The sequence below is a fragment of the Thermobia domestica genome, chromosome 7 (assembly GCF_964235325.1).
Source record: "Thermobia domestica chromosome 7, izTheDome1.hap1.1, whole genome shotgun sequence".
In the NCBI taxonomy this organism is placed as follows: Eukaryota; Metazoa; Arthropoda; class Insecta; order Zygentoma; family Lepismatidae; genus Thermobia; species Thermobia domestica.
Genome location: NC_137460.1, coordinates 231,589,020 through 231,604,095, shown reverse-complemented (window position 1 = coordinate 231,604,095; position 15,076 = coordinate 231,589,020). Strand labels below are relative to the sequence as shown.

Here is a 15,076-nt window from a genome sequence, read left to right as displayed (position 1 = left end):
AAAAACTGCGACAGTAGAGCAACACTAGTAAGTCTCATAATGCAAGATTCTGGTCATTAGTAGGAGTTATGGTCTGGAATTATGTCCTCTTTAACAGAGTAAATAAATCATTGTAGGCTCACATATTCTTCGGTTCTGCATTAGTTTGTCAGTGAATGGTGCAATATCGCAACTAACATGTAACACTATCCAAGCGTGACACACCGATTTTGATAAAATTTGGCAGGTAGATACTACACATGAAATAAACTAATACGCGTTTTTCATTTTCTGCGGAAAAACGGTTTTAGTTGTCAAAATTTTGGATGGGGGCTATTGCTCTCTAAAACCGTTTCTCCGCATAAAATAAACAACATGTGTTCGTTTATTTTTGCTTATTGTTCTTTCACAAAGTTCCGTTGTAATTCTTTAAGCTCTTTAGGCTCTTCTAACGTAGGCCTATACTTATTTGTACTTTTGATATTTCGTGATCAAAGGTATGGACGGGTCAAAGGCCCACCCAACCGTTTTTTTCTTCGGGAAAATACAAAACACGGATTCCCTCATTTTACGTCTACAATATCTGTGTACAATTTCATTCACTTCGGTCCACGTCTTCTCGACTTTCGGGCGTGAACTTTCAAAATTTTGGGTGAGGGCTTTTGTCCGTAAAACCGCTTTTCCACAGAAAATTAAAAACACGTATTCGTTTATTTCATGTGTAGTATGTACCCGGCAAATTTTATGAAAATCGGAGTGTTACATGTGAGTATTGCTTCCATCATGAACTTCGGCATCTTTTATATCAATGTACCGATACTTAAGTATTAGGGAGTGGCATTGACCTCTCCTGAAAACACTAAAATTCCAATATTCAATTTTTCTTTATTATTTACATCAGTCTGAAATCATTTTCGACTACCCCCCCCCCAAAAAAAATATGATGCTTTATTTGCTAATTGCAACATTGGTAATATGTTGATTTTTCTTCCCGTAGGCTGGTCTTCTGCCAGAAGAAGGTACTCATAAAGATGAACAACAGGGATATAGCAATATCAGAGAAGAACAAACAATGTCATCTCCTCGTTTGCCTCCACGATATCCACGCTGGCATCCTAGCAGAGAAAATGTGAAAGAAGGTAAAACATAAAAGAATATCTACTTTTTTCTATAGTTTTTTTGTTTTGTGTAAAGCCTCCAAAATGAGCGGTTCAGGAGAAGAGAATGATATGTCACAGTTTCTAACTTTCTAGTAACCTGGAAAATAAACTTCAACATTTCCATACAATGCAATATAATGACACATACCAATCAAACCTCCCCTGCCATCCGCAGGTACCAGGTACATTTCTGAATTAAACTACCTACATGCTGTTCTGCCCCCAAACATTCCACCTAATAACTTAAGTCTACCAAAAGTGGCGGATATTATTGTCTTTTTCCGAGCCCCTCAATTATTGAGAGTACAATTATAAATACTATCTGTTCTATGTAGCTTATAGATGTTTCTTTCTTGGGATATTCTCCAAAACTGTTTAATATTTCCATCATCACTGGAAAGTGCATTTCTTGCGCATGGTTATAGATAACTTATTGTTATGCTTTGATCTATGTATGTCAAAGGCTAAGGACCTAAAAGATGTGTGAAAATTTATTATTTCAAGTTGTACATTTCTTTCAGCTTGTGCTTTTCTTAGTAGCGTGCCTTGTAAAGTTCAAGGTGACTCTTCTTCAAAAGGAACTGAGTACCGCAAATAAGTAGGGTTGAAATATGAGAGAAGTTGGGAAATATGTTATTCCCCCCTTTTCTAAGTCATCATACAGCAATGGAGAACAAGCCTCCGGTTTAAAGGAAGAACCGTCAATACGTAATTTGTTGATGTACAACCAAAATCTTGCAGATGACGCTATTACAGTGCTAGCACAAGAGTGAGAATGAATAGCCTATTCTGTATCCCGCAAGTATGGGGACAAAACATGTTTCAAACTATGTGTTTGTACTTGACATGACAAAGACTGAAGTATGCTATTGATAGAAAACAGCCTAGCTATCTGATGTCTGATGTCCTACTTTTGGGTCGACAATGCGGGACCACAATCGGTGGCGGCAACGCAAAACCAGCTTGTCGCCATCGGTTGAATGCACTTTGCCCATCCGCCGTACAGTCTTGACCTCGCATCCAGTGATTTCCATCACATTCCAATGCTGAAGAAGTCTTTCAGCCTTTGGAACCAGTGATGAAGTGAAGACTGCAGTAAATGAGATTTTCCGTGTACAGGAGACACGTTTCTTTTCAAAAGGGCTTTTTATACCTTGTAAAGGAGTATGACAATGAATAGAACGTGGTGATTCTTATGTGTAAAAACAAACTAATCCTCTGTCCATAGTCGTTAGAGGAGATTTATTTTTGGACTCTCACGACTTTTATTCTACCTAAGCTGACAACCGATCAAAATAACTTTTTTCTTTTGATAAACATTAATATTGGTGTTATTCTTACCAGTATGAACCACGTACACTGAGGTTCAGAGTGTGTTTAAAGAATTAATTATAACTTCCATAATAACCTACATATTTTTGAAACTTTATTACATTAGTTTGTAATAGTTGAGTATGTAACCCCCTATTTTTTAAACTCAAATTGAGGATTGAATCCAAAATTTCTTTTCATTTAGTATCCAGGAGTTATGAGATGATGTAGATATAGCAAGCGATGATAGGGTTGGGAAATAGAAGATTAATTTCAATATGCGTATGATAATATCATATGAATATAAAATTAAAATGCAGAAGAAAATTCAATCGATATACCTACAGTATCAGAGTGTTAATATGATAACAATGAAACTGAAACCTTTCAGAAAACCCTGCCTTGTCCAACTCTGACCCCTCAAAGTTTTTATATTAACGTTTTTCTTTTCTTTATTTTTTTTTAAACTGGGAAATTGCAGAAGTCCAAGACATGAATGTTCGCTTTACTTACCATCTAATAGGAAATCTGCTACGAGTTAGTGTAAACTATAGCTTTTTACAAGTAACTGTATACATTACAGAATATCATATAGGCTAATACGTACATACGAAGCTATATTTATTATTTACAGCCGCGAAATCGATACGGTATTTTGCATATGTCAACATGTTACATATTTGATTACTCTATTGAATAAGAAGCCAACCTTCTTGAAAGAAAGATAAACTTTCTGTAGGATTGATTTGCCCTATAACTTACTCGTGATTTTTAAATGAAAGAATACCTAAAATTAATAACGAATTTTTCCTTATTTCTAATATTCAATTTAAAATACGACTAAAAGCAAGTCTTTAAAACACAAATAGGAAACAATATTGTAATTTGAGAAAATGTTCGCACGTTGAGGGATTAATTACTATATCTAAAAGCTTATGAGATTAATCTACAAGAAATTGAGTCACGTTGGAGTTTGTTCTTTTTGTTATAATTTGTGGACCTTTCCAAAGTAGACTCAAAGTACTCGTTTTACCCTAATATTATGTGCAATATGCAAATATACGGGAAATAAGCATATGTTTACGACTGAGAATATTCATAAAACAAATTATATATAATTACATTCTTTAACCACTTGCCTTATTAGCCCGAGTACACTCGGAATCCTGTTATTTATAATATATTATTAACCCGAGTTGACTCGTAGGATTTGTAACAAAAGTTTGCATTTTTCTGCGAACCCGAGTATACTTGCTACAGAGTTAACTCGGGATAATAATGTTAAGGTTTTTGTTAAAGGATTTATGACGTCATAGCACCATCAATTATATATTTTGTTTCAACCGTTGTTAGTGGTATCAAGTGTACATTCCAAAAAAGCAAATAAAAAATGTGTAAAATAGGTAAAATCTTTGTGACTAAAATATGTAAGGCAAGTGGTTAATTGTAATTACAAACAAATAGTATATATAAACAAGAAAACAAATATGTTTGCAAAATAGGGTACATGGACTACATGGAAAATAGAAAAAATCTATGTTCTTATCAGTATAAAATAGTGATAATGAAACGTAACGATATTGTGACTATCACCTAAAAAGTCATAATAGATTTAACATTCGGAAAATGATCATAGTCACATAGCAATACTAACACAATGTTACTATCAGCGCTGTGTGAACTGCAACATACTATCCACCGAACGTTGTACTTAATGTGCATATCTTCCGATTTGCTTAATTACGAAAAGATGTTTTCCAATAATCATTTGTAAAATATCATGAGATTACATCAAACCTTACTGAAATACGAAAACGGTATTTTTCTCCTACTCACCATCAAAATTTGATTTATCTCTTCTAGTAAGCTACAGTTCGTCTAGTAAGCATTTATCCTACCACACTTACCATTATTGACGAACACTGCAAATTACAGATTATCATAGTTGTGCTTATTTTAACCGTATGTGTATTTTCCCTGTAAGTTAGTTATTTCAAAATCAGAGGTTTTTAACTTTGTTTGCCTGACGTCCCCTTCACAAACCCTTTATACTTCGTAAAACTTGCGTACTTCACGTCCCCTCTCTCCTCGGTTGAGAGTCATACGTCCTGTCTGCTTGATCCCTTCTGTGATTTCAGATGAAGCATTGAATAATAATAATAATAATAATAATAGGAATAAGAAGAGGAAAGATATAGTTTTAAATGTGTAGTGTCTCTATTACTAAAGTGAGCTCCTCCGTGGCTAAGCGGTTAGCATACGCGCCTTTGGTGTGGGAGGCCCGGGTTCGATTCCCGGCGGGAGCTCATGTGGTTCGGATTCCACGTTAATCAGTAGGTCCACGTCTCATATAGCCTCGCTGCTGAACGGGACATTAAACTCAAAATCAAGTCAAGTCAAGTCTATTACTAAAGCTAAATTATAAGTGGTTATTTATTTAATCTTCCGCGTCGGGAATTATGAGTTCATGGCATTCTGAGAAATTATAAGTCGTAGAGAGATGATATTTTGCGAGAAACACAAGGTACGGATAAAAAGATTTACTTTTACACGTAAGAACAATCTCAGTTATCCTTCCCTCTTCACTCTCCATTCTTTTTATGTACGTTCTGGCAATGCTCTTGGAACATTCTCAACTGGTTCATATTATATACTTACAATATGTAGGAATAGTAACTGCGTCTCTGTTAGAAGTATATACTTCATTGTTAGAGTATATGGTGACGGTGAGGAGTACATGCGTCGTTATTAAAAGTTTAACGCCACCGTCAAGAATATATCCGTCACCGTTAGGAATATATTCGTCATTGTTTGTTAGGAATATATGCGTTATTGTTTGGTGTATACGCATCACTGTTAGGAGTATATGCATCCATGTTAGATACATATAGGTCACTGTTAGAAGCATATACGTCATTGATAGTTGTAGATGCATCACTGTTAAGAGTATGTACGTCATTGTTAGAGCATATGCGTCATTGTTACGAGTAATACGTGAATGTTATACGTATATATACGTCACTATTAGAAGCATATGCGTCAGTGTTAGAAATATACGCGTCAGTATTAGGAATATGTGGGAGGAAAGCGTCACTGTTAGGAGTACACATCCTATCGTTAGGGGGTATGTGATACATTGTTAGAAAAACATATAAACAAGAATAAACTAAATCTGTTGTTTAACATTGTATTTTATTGCAATACGTAAATAAATTTAAAAGGCTATTTTTCTCGATCTTCATGAAAACTATGCTTGAAAAGCTATGCTATAGTCTCAAGCATTTTGATTTTGTTTACCTCGCGTTCATCAACTGGTTGATATATATATTATTTTTGGACGATATTATAGTTGAATGAAAAGCATAAAGGTCAAGAGCTAATCGTAATATTGCGCTTTATATCTCATTACCTATAGTCTGTAATGTGAACTTGGTAACAGAGTCGTAGCTAGAAATTTCGGCGCCCGAGATAAAGTAGAATTTTACTACCCTCATTTTAGCAAGCTTTTTCCCACATACAAGGGAAGCAGCGTTTCTTCTTATGCTACGCTGAAGTCTTATGAAGCTGCTTAGACAGACCATTCTAACAGCCAAAAGAACTGTTTACAAATAAGAACTCTGCCGTGCTAAGCAAGAATGCCATTATCTGGCAAAATTTCGAGAAATGAGCTGGATATGAATCTATACTAATTCGAAACCGCGCATTCCATTGGTGTGGCGTAAAAAGCTGTAACTTGAAGAGTAATGCTTATATAGCCATACGAATTCCCGTACCTTCTTAGAAAATGCATCATTTGCACAGGAAGAAAGCAGTAATGATGCCTTCAGACTTAATTTCCACTTTACTAACTTTAAAAAGTTTTTAACACCTTTTATATCACAGTGCTACATGATTTTTTAAAAAAGAAATTTGCATTCTTCAAGCACCAAGAGCAACAACTTTGATGTTCATTTTCTCAATTTCAGATTTAGTGTACTCTTGCTTAGCACGGCAGAACTGTTTTCAAGAGACTTATTTTGAACTTTTGTTAAACCTTTGGTTGGACGGATCCCCTCGGTGAACAGTTATGGAAACTTACAGTGCAACTATTTACAACATTTCACACTATCGATAGGAAGTGAAATTTCAATACAGTAGAAACTATATGCTTTTAAAATGTTCGAAATGTGTGAGAGAATTAATTTCCACCATAATAGTAAATTTTTGAAATTTTATTGTGTATGTGACAATAAACTAAATACATGGAAGTGCGTCGGGACCGGAATACAGCAAATCATGGATGCGTTAAAATATTAAATAATACTTTTGATAAAGTGGATAGTTTCAAATATCTAGGATCAATATTAACAGAAGAAAATCATATTCACGAAGAAATTAAATGTCGACTAAAAGCAGGGAATACGTGTTACTATTCGGTTCAAAATCTCTTGTCGTCGCGAATTCTGTCGAGGAATTTGAAGCTTAAAATATACAAAACGATAATCATACCTGTTGTTTTATATGGCTGCGAAACATGGACACTTACTCTGAGGGAAGAACATAGACCAAAAGTATTTGAGAACAAGGTCCTTAGATGAATATTCGGACCCAAGAGGAACGGGAATGGGGAATGGCGGAAACTTCATAACGAGGAACTACATAATTTATATGGTTTACCCAACATTGTTAGGGTCGTGAAGTCTAGGAGGCTTAGGTGGGCGGGTCATGTAGCTAGAATGGAAGAAAGTAGAAACGCTTTCAAAGTCTAGACTGGAAGACCAATCGGAAAACGACCATTAGGAAGACCTAGGCGCAGATGGGAGGACAATATTAAAATGGATCTCGCAGAGATTGGAATACAAATTAGGAACTGGATGCAGTTAGCTAAGGATAGAAGTCAGTGGAGAACTTTTGTGAACGCGGTTCCGGGTTCCATAGGCCATAGAGTTAGTTAGTTAGTTACGTGACCACACAAACAGCATTTTACGTTAAAAAAATATTTTGTGAAACGTAACGGAAATTCAGAAGAATCTTTCTTTGCGAATTTCTCAATATTTATCGACAGAGCTGAAGTATATGTTTAGTGTTTGTATTTAAAACCCAAACTATATAATTTGGCTACTGCATATCTCTGAAATTACAGTAATTACTTAATTTCTTAATGAATGAAAGTTCTGAATTTAAGATTATTTATTATTAATTAACATATTAAAATACATTAATATATATAGTAGTTGATGGAAAAATGATCCCAATAAATGCCTTGAAATTGGAAGCATTTCGTACATCAATGGAATAAAAAAAATCGTTGAGAGTGATCAGTCTTTGAACAAGAAATTCATTGGGTTAAGTTCTGACCAGAGTTCGAAGTGGAAAAAAAAGCAGAGGTGGTATGTTTTATTATGATTTTGACTCAACATACCGGCTATTTAAATATTGTCTTAATCACTGAAAAACCAGAGACGGTATGTCCTCATTACTGAAAAATCAGAGGTGGTATGGCATACCACCGCATACCGTCTCACTTCAACCACTGGTTTTGACTCCATACACTCTTATTCTACAACTGCTTCAAGTTGGGATATGTTATTAATTCTCTTGTTTAATTTCATTTTTAACCCTTAAGTACTATGGACAAAATAATCACGTAACTACTATGGAACGGTCTGTCAGACCGCATTGTTGTTTCACATTTCCTGAGTAGCAGTTTCATTGCATATTTTTAAAAATGATATCCTACATATCTTAGTTGCTTATAGAAAAGTAAAACATAGTAATTTCACGAGGTTTGGGTACAAAACCTCGCGGCCAGAACCTCGCGGCGACAACCTCGCGGACCAAAACCTCGCCTGGCCAAAACCTCGCCTCCCAAAACCTCGCGGCCCAAAATCTCGCCAGGCCGAAACCTCGCCTGGCCAAAACCTCGCAGCCCAAAACCTCGCGGGACAAAATCTCGCCGGGCCAAAACCCCGCCTGGCCAAAACCTCGCCGCCCAAAACCTCGCGAGCCAAAATCTCGCGGGGCCAAAACCTCGCCTGGCCAAAACCTCGCCACCCAAAACCTCGCGGGCCAAAATCTCGCCGGGCCAAAACCTCGCGCCCCAAAATATCGCCATACCCAAAATCTCGCCTGACCAAAATGTAAATGTTCCAACAGATGATAAGGATGACGGTATAAAAGACGCTGTTTCAGAAGAAGTATCACAGGTATTTGACCAAGTCCCGCAATACCATATGAAAATTCTATTTCTGTATTAGAGGATTACAATGTGAAGGTAGGGCGACAGGATGTTTTTAAACTGGTTATAGGGAAAGAAAGTCTGCATAAGGAAAGTAATGACAACTAACGAGGTTAGTTTCGTGAACTTTGGAACATCCAAAAACTTAAAATTTTAACAAAAATCTAATAATATTTATGAAAATATGAAACAATATATGAGTTTTTACGACGTCCCTTGATTATGTCCTATAGGTTAAAGGAGACGTAGATGACAAGGATGAAGGAAATGATCGAATAAAGAAAGTGGGAGGAAACGGGAATAACCCGAGAAAGCCCGATGTTTTGTATATTATTATTATTATTATTATTATTATTATTATTATTATTATTATTATTATTATTATTATTATTTGTAATGTGGAATTGAATATTAGGAAACACATTGGGTTAATTTTAAAGAAAAGTTTCATTCGCGGCTAGGTTTTGGCACGGCGAGGTTTTGGCCCGGCGAGATTTTGTCCCGCGAGGTTTTGGGCGGCGAGGTTTTGGCCACGCGAGGTTTTGGGCGGCGAGGTTTTGGCCACGCGAGGTTTTGGGCGGCGAGGTTTTGGCCACGCGAGGTTTTGGCCCGGCGAGATTTTGTCCCGCGAGGTTTTGGGCGGCGAGGTTTTGGCCACGCGAGGTTTTGGCCCGGCGAGATTTTGTCCCGCGAGGTTTTGGGCGGCGAGGTTTTGGCCACGCGAGGTTTTGGCCCGGCGAGATTTTGTCCCGCTGAGGTTTTGGCCGGCGAGATTCTGGGCGGCGATGTTTCGGCCGCGAGATTTTGTCCGTATACCTTTCACGATGTAAAAAAAGCTTTATATTTTTAAAACAATGAGAAAGAGAACATAGTCAAAATTTGCAACAATGCTTTCATTGTTATTCTAAAATTGTAATTGTTGAAATATTCAATTTTTCTCCTTTTCTATGTAGTCAAAATAACACTACTTTAAAATACACTGTTCTTATAGATGCACTGAGAACAAAAAGTACAGTAAAAACGGAGAAAAACATGGAATTTTAGCTTTTTTAAACTTACAGGAAGGTACTGTTATAGTTGTACTCTTACATTTTTTTGTAGTGTAAAAGTAATGAATAAAACTTATTTTTAGTTCTTATATGATGGAGAAAGTAAACAAAATACGTTTTGACGGTAAAGAAAGTACCGCATTAACTTTTCTGACAGCATGCACTTTCTTCAGCTAGGCACTTATATCTTCTTTTTCTGCACTGCAAGGAAATCGGTACCCCACACCGCTGACACGAATGAGTATCTTTGCTTTGCGCCTACAACTCAATTGACAGAAGACTATGTTTTCCTTTTGAACTCCTTATGCGCGATGATGAGAAACTCACTTTCGAGCTCTTGATTGGAAAACTCAGCACTCGTGGCAGATGTCCGATGAAAAATCTACGTTCTATGTGAGGCCTAACAAGTCCTTTTGCCAACGTTTTCATGAAATCAAGTCTTGTCATCACTGCGGACTTAGCGTAGACTTGATGCAAGACATACGCAATTGACACCACACAAACATCCACCAGCATAAAGAAAATTGTCAATGGCTATCGTCTTGTTTGACGACTTGATGTGTAATCTGTACATTTTTTGTTTAGAGTATCCACTCCGCCTTTACTCATATTATAAAATGTGATTATTTCAGGTTTTCCAGTTTCTGGGTCATTATTTGATGTGTGGTGCAAGATGTGCCACACGGTAAGACACAAAACTGCTAATAATCAGTAGATAACGAAAGACAACTGATCAGCAAAATACTCACGTAACTACTATAGTATGTCTCTGAGACCGCTCGACCCCTCCAGCGCCGCACACAGGGGATCAATTATAACACGAACTTCACAATATGTAACCATTTGTTAGACAGGAAGGTAGACGAAAAGATCCACTTGTAGTAGTGAGACTGTGGAATATATAATGATATGAAAAGTCGCAGCGGTCTGAGAGACGGTCCATAGTACTTACGGGTTAATATACCCGTGCAAAGAGCAGGTTGCGTGTTTCTCTTCACCCCTCTTATTTTCATACTTTCTCCACCGTCGTGATTAAACCGATTGGGTTGAAAAGCACAATTAACTAATCAAAGTCGTCACCATCAAAACGCCGAACATGTATTTCAAACTTTGACCGTTTCTGATGTAGAAAACACTCCTGCGTACACTATAAGTCATTACTCGGCACCTTGTATATCACATTGTCATTAACAAATCATATATAATAACTTTTTTAAAGTCACAAGTATAGGGGAACCAAGCAAGAAAATACTTACCAAATGTATTTCTTTCCAAACCAACAATAATATTATATTGATTTAATAGGGCGCATATACTTTTACGGCACATCGCCTCGATTACTCTTTTCTGACACTTTTTCTTTCTGCTTGCTCATTCTGCGCCCTCTTGCTGTCAGCGCCCAGGGTCACAGCCCCATTCGCCAACTCGTAGCAGGCTCTGCTGCTAATATCATAATGAAAAATTAGATGAAGGTATATGAAGTACTTCAGTATCAGTTTCATATTAGTTGGTGGCGTGGATATCGCAGAAGATTAATTTTTAATTTAAAAAATTATAAGCTTAGTGGCCCCACCTACCCACTCTACATTAGTAAGCTAGAATAAATGTTCGGGTACAACAAGAAAAGAGTAACATGCTGTTACCTACTGCATTTATCCATTCATCTTTTTCAAATATATAGATTTACTGTTAATGAATCATGTGTATTATAAAGCGCTGCAATAAAAGATGGATACCTGTTCTTGTTGAGGACAGACTTACATCTTAAAATCATTCATGAGATTAATATATACTTGATTCGATCTTGTCTTGGAGAAAACAAAATGTGAATATTAAAATCATTTTACCCACTAATGTTTCCTCTATTTATTTGTTTTGGTTTATTCTTAACTATAGAGTTATTGTAGACCGGATACTCTTTCCTAGGTAAGTTACAAACGGTAATGCTTTCTGTGTTCACTAGTTCAATCTCCCTTGGATGTAAAAAGTCTTGGATAAAACCCTAAAAATAATGATCGAGATCTTAGTCTAATCAAAAATTTTGTACTGAAGACGGATCTTAAACTCCAGTCGATCAGCTCCAATACTTTACGTTAATTTATGGTATTCTAGTTACTGCATTCGCTTTCGTTCGGGATCCCAGGTTCGAGTCCCTGTGCGAAATCATTAAAATTTTTGAACGTATTATGATGGCTCAGATTCTACCTTAAACTGTAGGTCCAGATCTCATATAGCCTCGGAGCTAAAAGGGATACTAAATTCCAATCCAACAAACCAACTAATTTATACTGCTTTACACCTAGATAATTCTGACCAACTCTTTTCTGAACTACTCTGATACTTTTCTTCTCTCCGTGATCTTACCTCCCTCCTATTCTGTAGTTCCTGCTCCACTTTCCTCCTATGTTAACATTTTGTCCTCAGTTTTAGAACACAAGTTGATATATACAATTACTTACACGAGCACTTGTAGTAAAACAACAACAAATTTTTAAACATGCCTTTACAGAAGAACTCTTAAGCTGTGTGGGATACTAATGTTGAGATGTTGAAACCTAATATGTTTGCTTTACAAAATTAAGTTCTGGAGATTTTGATAACATGGCTCCAAACTTTTAAATGACTGGAAAGAGAATACAATATATTGAATTTCAGCTCAGAATTATCGTATGTATTCTTTAAAATATTTTCAATATACTGATCAGTAGTGGCATTTGCCCTCTTTCTCCCATGTACATCTATGACTACTACCCATCCAAGGTCAATCGTTCCATTATCTTACTATAACATAACATGCAACGAGTTTTGAGGGGAAAAAGTAAGTTCAGTAGTTTCTGGTGATATTCGAGGCGATAATGAAACGTTCGAGAGTATACTTGGTCCCTTTTTGAAATACAAGTTTCTGTCTCGGTCTTGGTCACTCTCGGGTAACTCTGGGATATGACGAGCTCGGTCCGCCTCGATTTATCAAGTCCGTCTCGATCTGGGTCCCGTCTGGAAATTTTGAAACGAAGCGAGACGAAATCGAGACTGTTCTTGGTCTCGGTATCGTCACTAAATGTAATGATATATTGTAGTCATCCTTCTCCCAATAAGGATAATCTTCTGGAAAGTAAAAATAACACATATTTTGTCATAGTTCATTGCTAGGGCAAATTTGTGGATATGCATTTATAACGAAACTCTTGTGCAGTGTTTACATTTACGTTTATTACTGAAAGTATTTGAAAATTAAAACCCTAAGACGAATACTCGAACACAAGACAAACAGAAATAGGAAATGGCGGAAACTTTATAAAGAGGAACTGCATAATTGGGGCCGTTCTAGGAGACTCAGATAAACAGACAATGTAGCCAAAATGGACGAAAGTAGAAAAACTCTCAAGCTAGAAACCCAATAGAAGAAAAAGACTATTAGTAAAACCTATACGGATGTGAAAAGGCAATATTAAAATGTATGTTGCCAGAATACAAACACAAAGTAGAAACTGACTAACAAGCAACGTACAGAACAAGGCAGGATCAGATCCGACTCAAACTTTGCCCAGAGAAAACAAAATACAAAAGAAGAAAAATGCCAAATTGGAGCTGCCCCCATTCACAAACACCGGAGTTATGCTTCTCAACATAACTCACCACGCGACAATATGATATAAGGTAAACGTCGCCAAGATTCCCGTTTATGTCGAAAACGGAAAGGATGGGTAGCACCGGGATAATATCAAGATATCTGACCTGCTATAACACTAACTTGGCGGCCATCTTGAAAGCTGCAATCTTGGATATAGCGTGAGGTATTGAAACGGGAAAGGAGTCGTATGAAATATCAGTGTCGGGTAGAATTGAAAACTAAAACCAATGCCCCAACTTCTGATAACGTACCGAGCATGGTATGGACATGAATAGGAATTCATGCGAGCAGAGGATAGAAAAACAACTGAAGTTATGTTGTTAACGCGATCAAACAGAAACGGAATCTGGAACACATGCATGACGCGACAAAGAAACACATACACATAGAGAGAAAGAAATCCTTGTGAATCGGTATGCTACACACACACACACACACACACACATATATATATATATATATATATATATATATATATATATATATATGGAGATGGATAGATATGTATTGAGATAAATAGACAGATATGTGAGTGTGTGCATGTGTACGTACAATATATAATGGACAACCGGAATAAAACAACGGTGTAGATAAGGCAAGGCTGTGTTTTCTAGAACATGCTACACACTGCTATACAAATGTGCAGACAGGCACCATTTGCATATGACAACGCGTGTGGTGTGTCAAGATTGTACCTATTGTTGAAAATCTCGGCAGTAGGGATAGTGAGTAAAGAAATGGGTGACACACAGCTCCCGCAAATACCAAGCACATTTGTTGACAGATAATTCTGGGCACTCGCCTGTACAACACTCACGCTGTCATAGATTGAATCATAAGTCAGTTATGTTGTACCAAAAAGCAACGTCCTCCACTAATTCAGCTAGATTCTACCCACATTGACGCATCATATGAAATCATGGACAACAACATTGGTTGTGAATGCAGCTTAAGGACAGTGTCTTGCTGGTGAAGGTTCACGTTGGTATGGTCGCGCAATGCCTCTGAAATTCGTCACACCATGTGTTTATACAAACGGAAGTAATATAGATCCAACAGTTGGCACTGCGAGGTAGTCTTTTCAGGTATAATATGGATGCAAATATGATCGGCGTTGAAGCCATTTTCATGGAGTAATGGAGTAGCCTTGCAAATGTGTATCTGTCCTTTGAAGTCCATATGAATTAAGCAGCAGAAGACTGTGCGTTAGTAGCATCTGCTGCTACTTGTAGTATTGCGCATTCTTTGATGAAAACCGAATACGCTTCACTTGTCAATTTATCAGAAGACGTCCAGAATATCACTAAATTTGATGGGGCAAACATATTCTCCTGAACCCGAGCACTTAAAGCTACGGGTTCCTGAAGTGACCAAGAGTTTATTGGCCATCATCCCTGCTTTCGACAGCAACGGCACCACGTTGCATGCACAGACTGGACACAAGCCTGAATGTGGTATGACCCTCTTCTGGCTTATAGCCGGCTACTTGTCAACTCTTTCGCAAAACCGGATCCATCAACATTCCGTTGTCACTGTCCCAAACGAATCCCAATATCCTCGAAAAGCATAATGTGTCAAGGCGGACGCACTTTTATGCACAGACTCTGTCGCAGTTACTTGTCGGGTACCATTGTTGTGGAGTCTTGCCCTATTATTCTACCCTTCGCATACACGTTTGTTTTGCCCAAGTCTTTCATATTGTCCCGTTCACACTATTGCACATATTTTT

The 15,076-nt window shown here is 37.2% G+C and overlaps 1 protein-coding gene across 1 annotated transcript in view; it reads left to right on the top strand.

The window, feature by feature from the left end:
• Positions 1-15,076, top strand: part of LOC145689021 (uncharacterized) — a 152,204-nt gene that overhangs the window by 96,709 nt on the left and 40,419 nt on the right. The window contains exon 5 of the mRNA XM_081763160.1: positions 977-1,118. Coding sequence (XP_081619286.1) covers positions 977-1,118 — 142 coding nt within the window. The remainder of the gene's footprint in view (positions 1-976; positions 1,119-15,076) is intronic.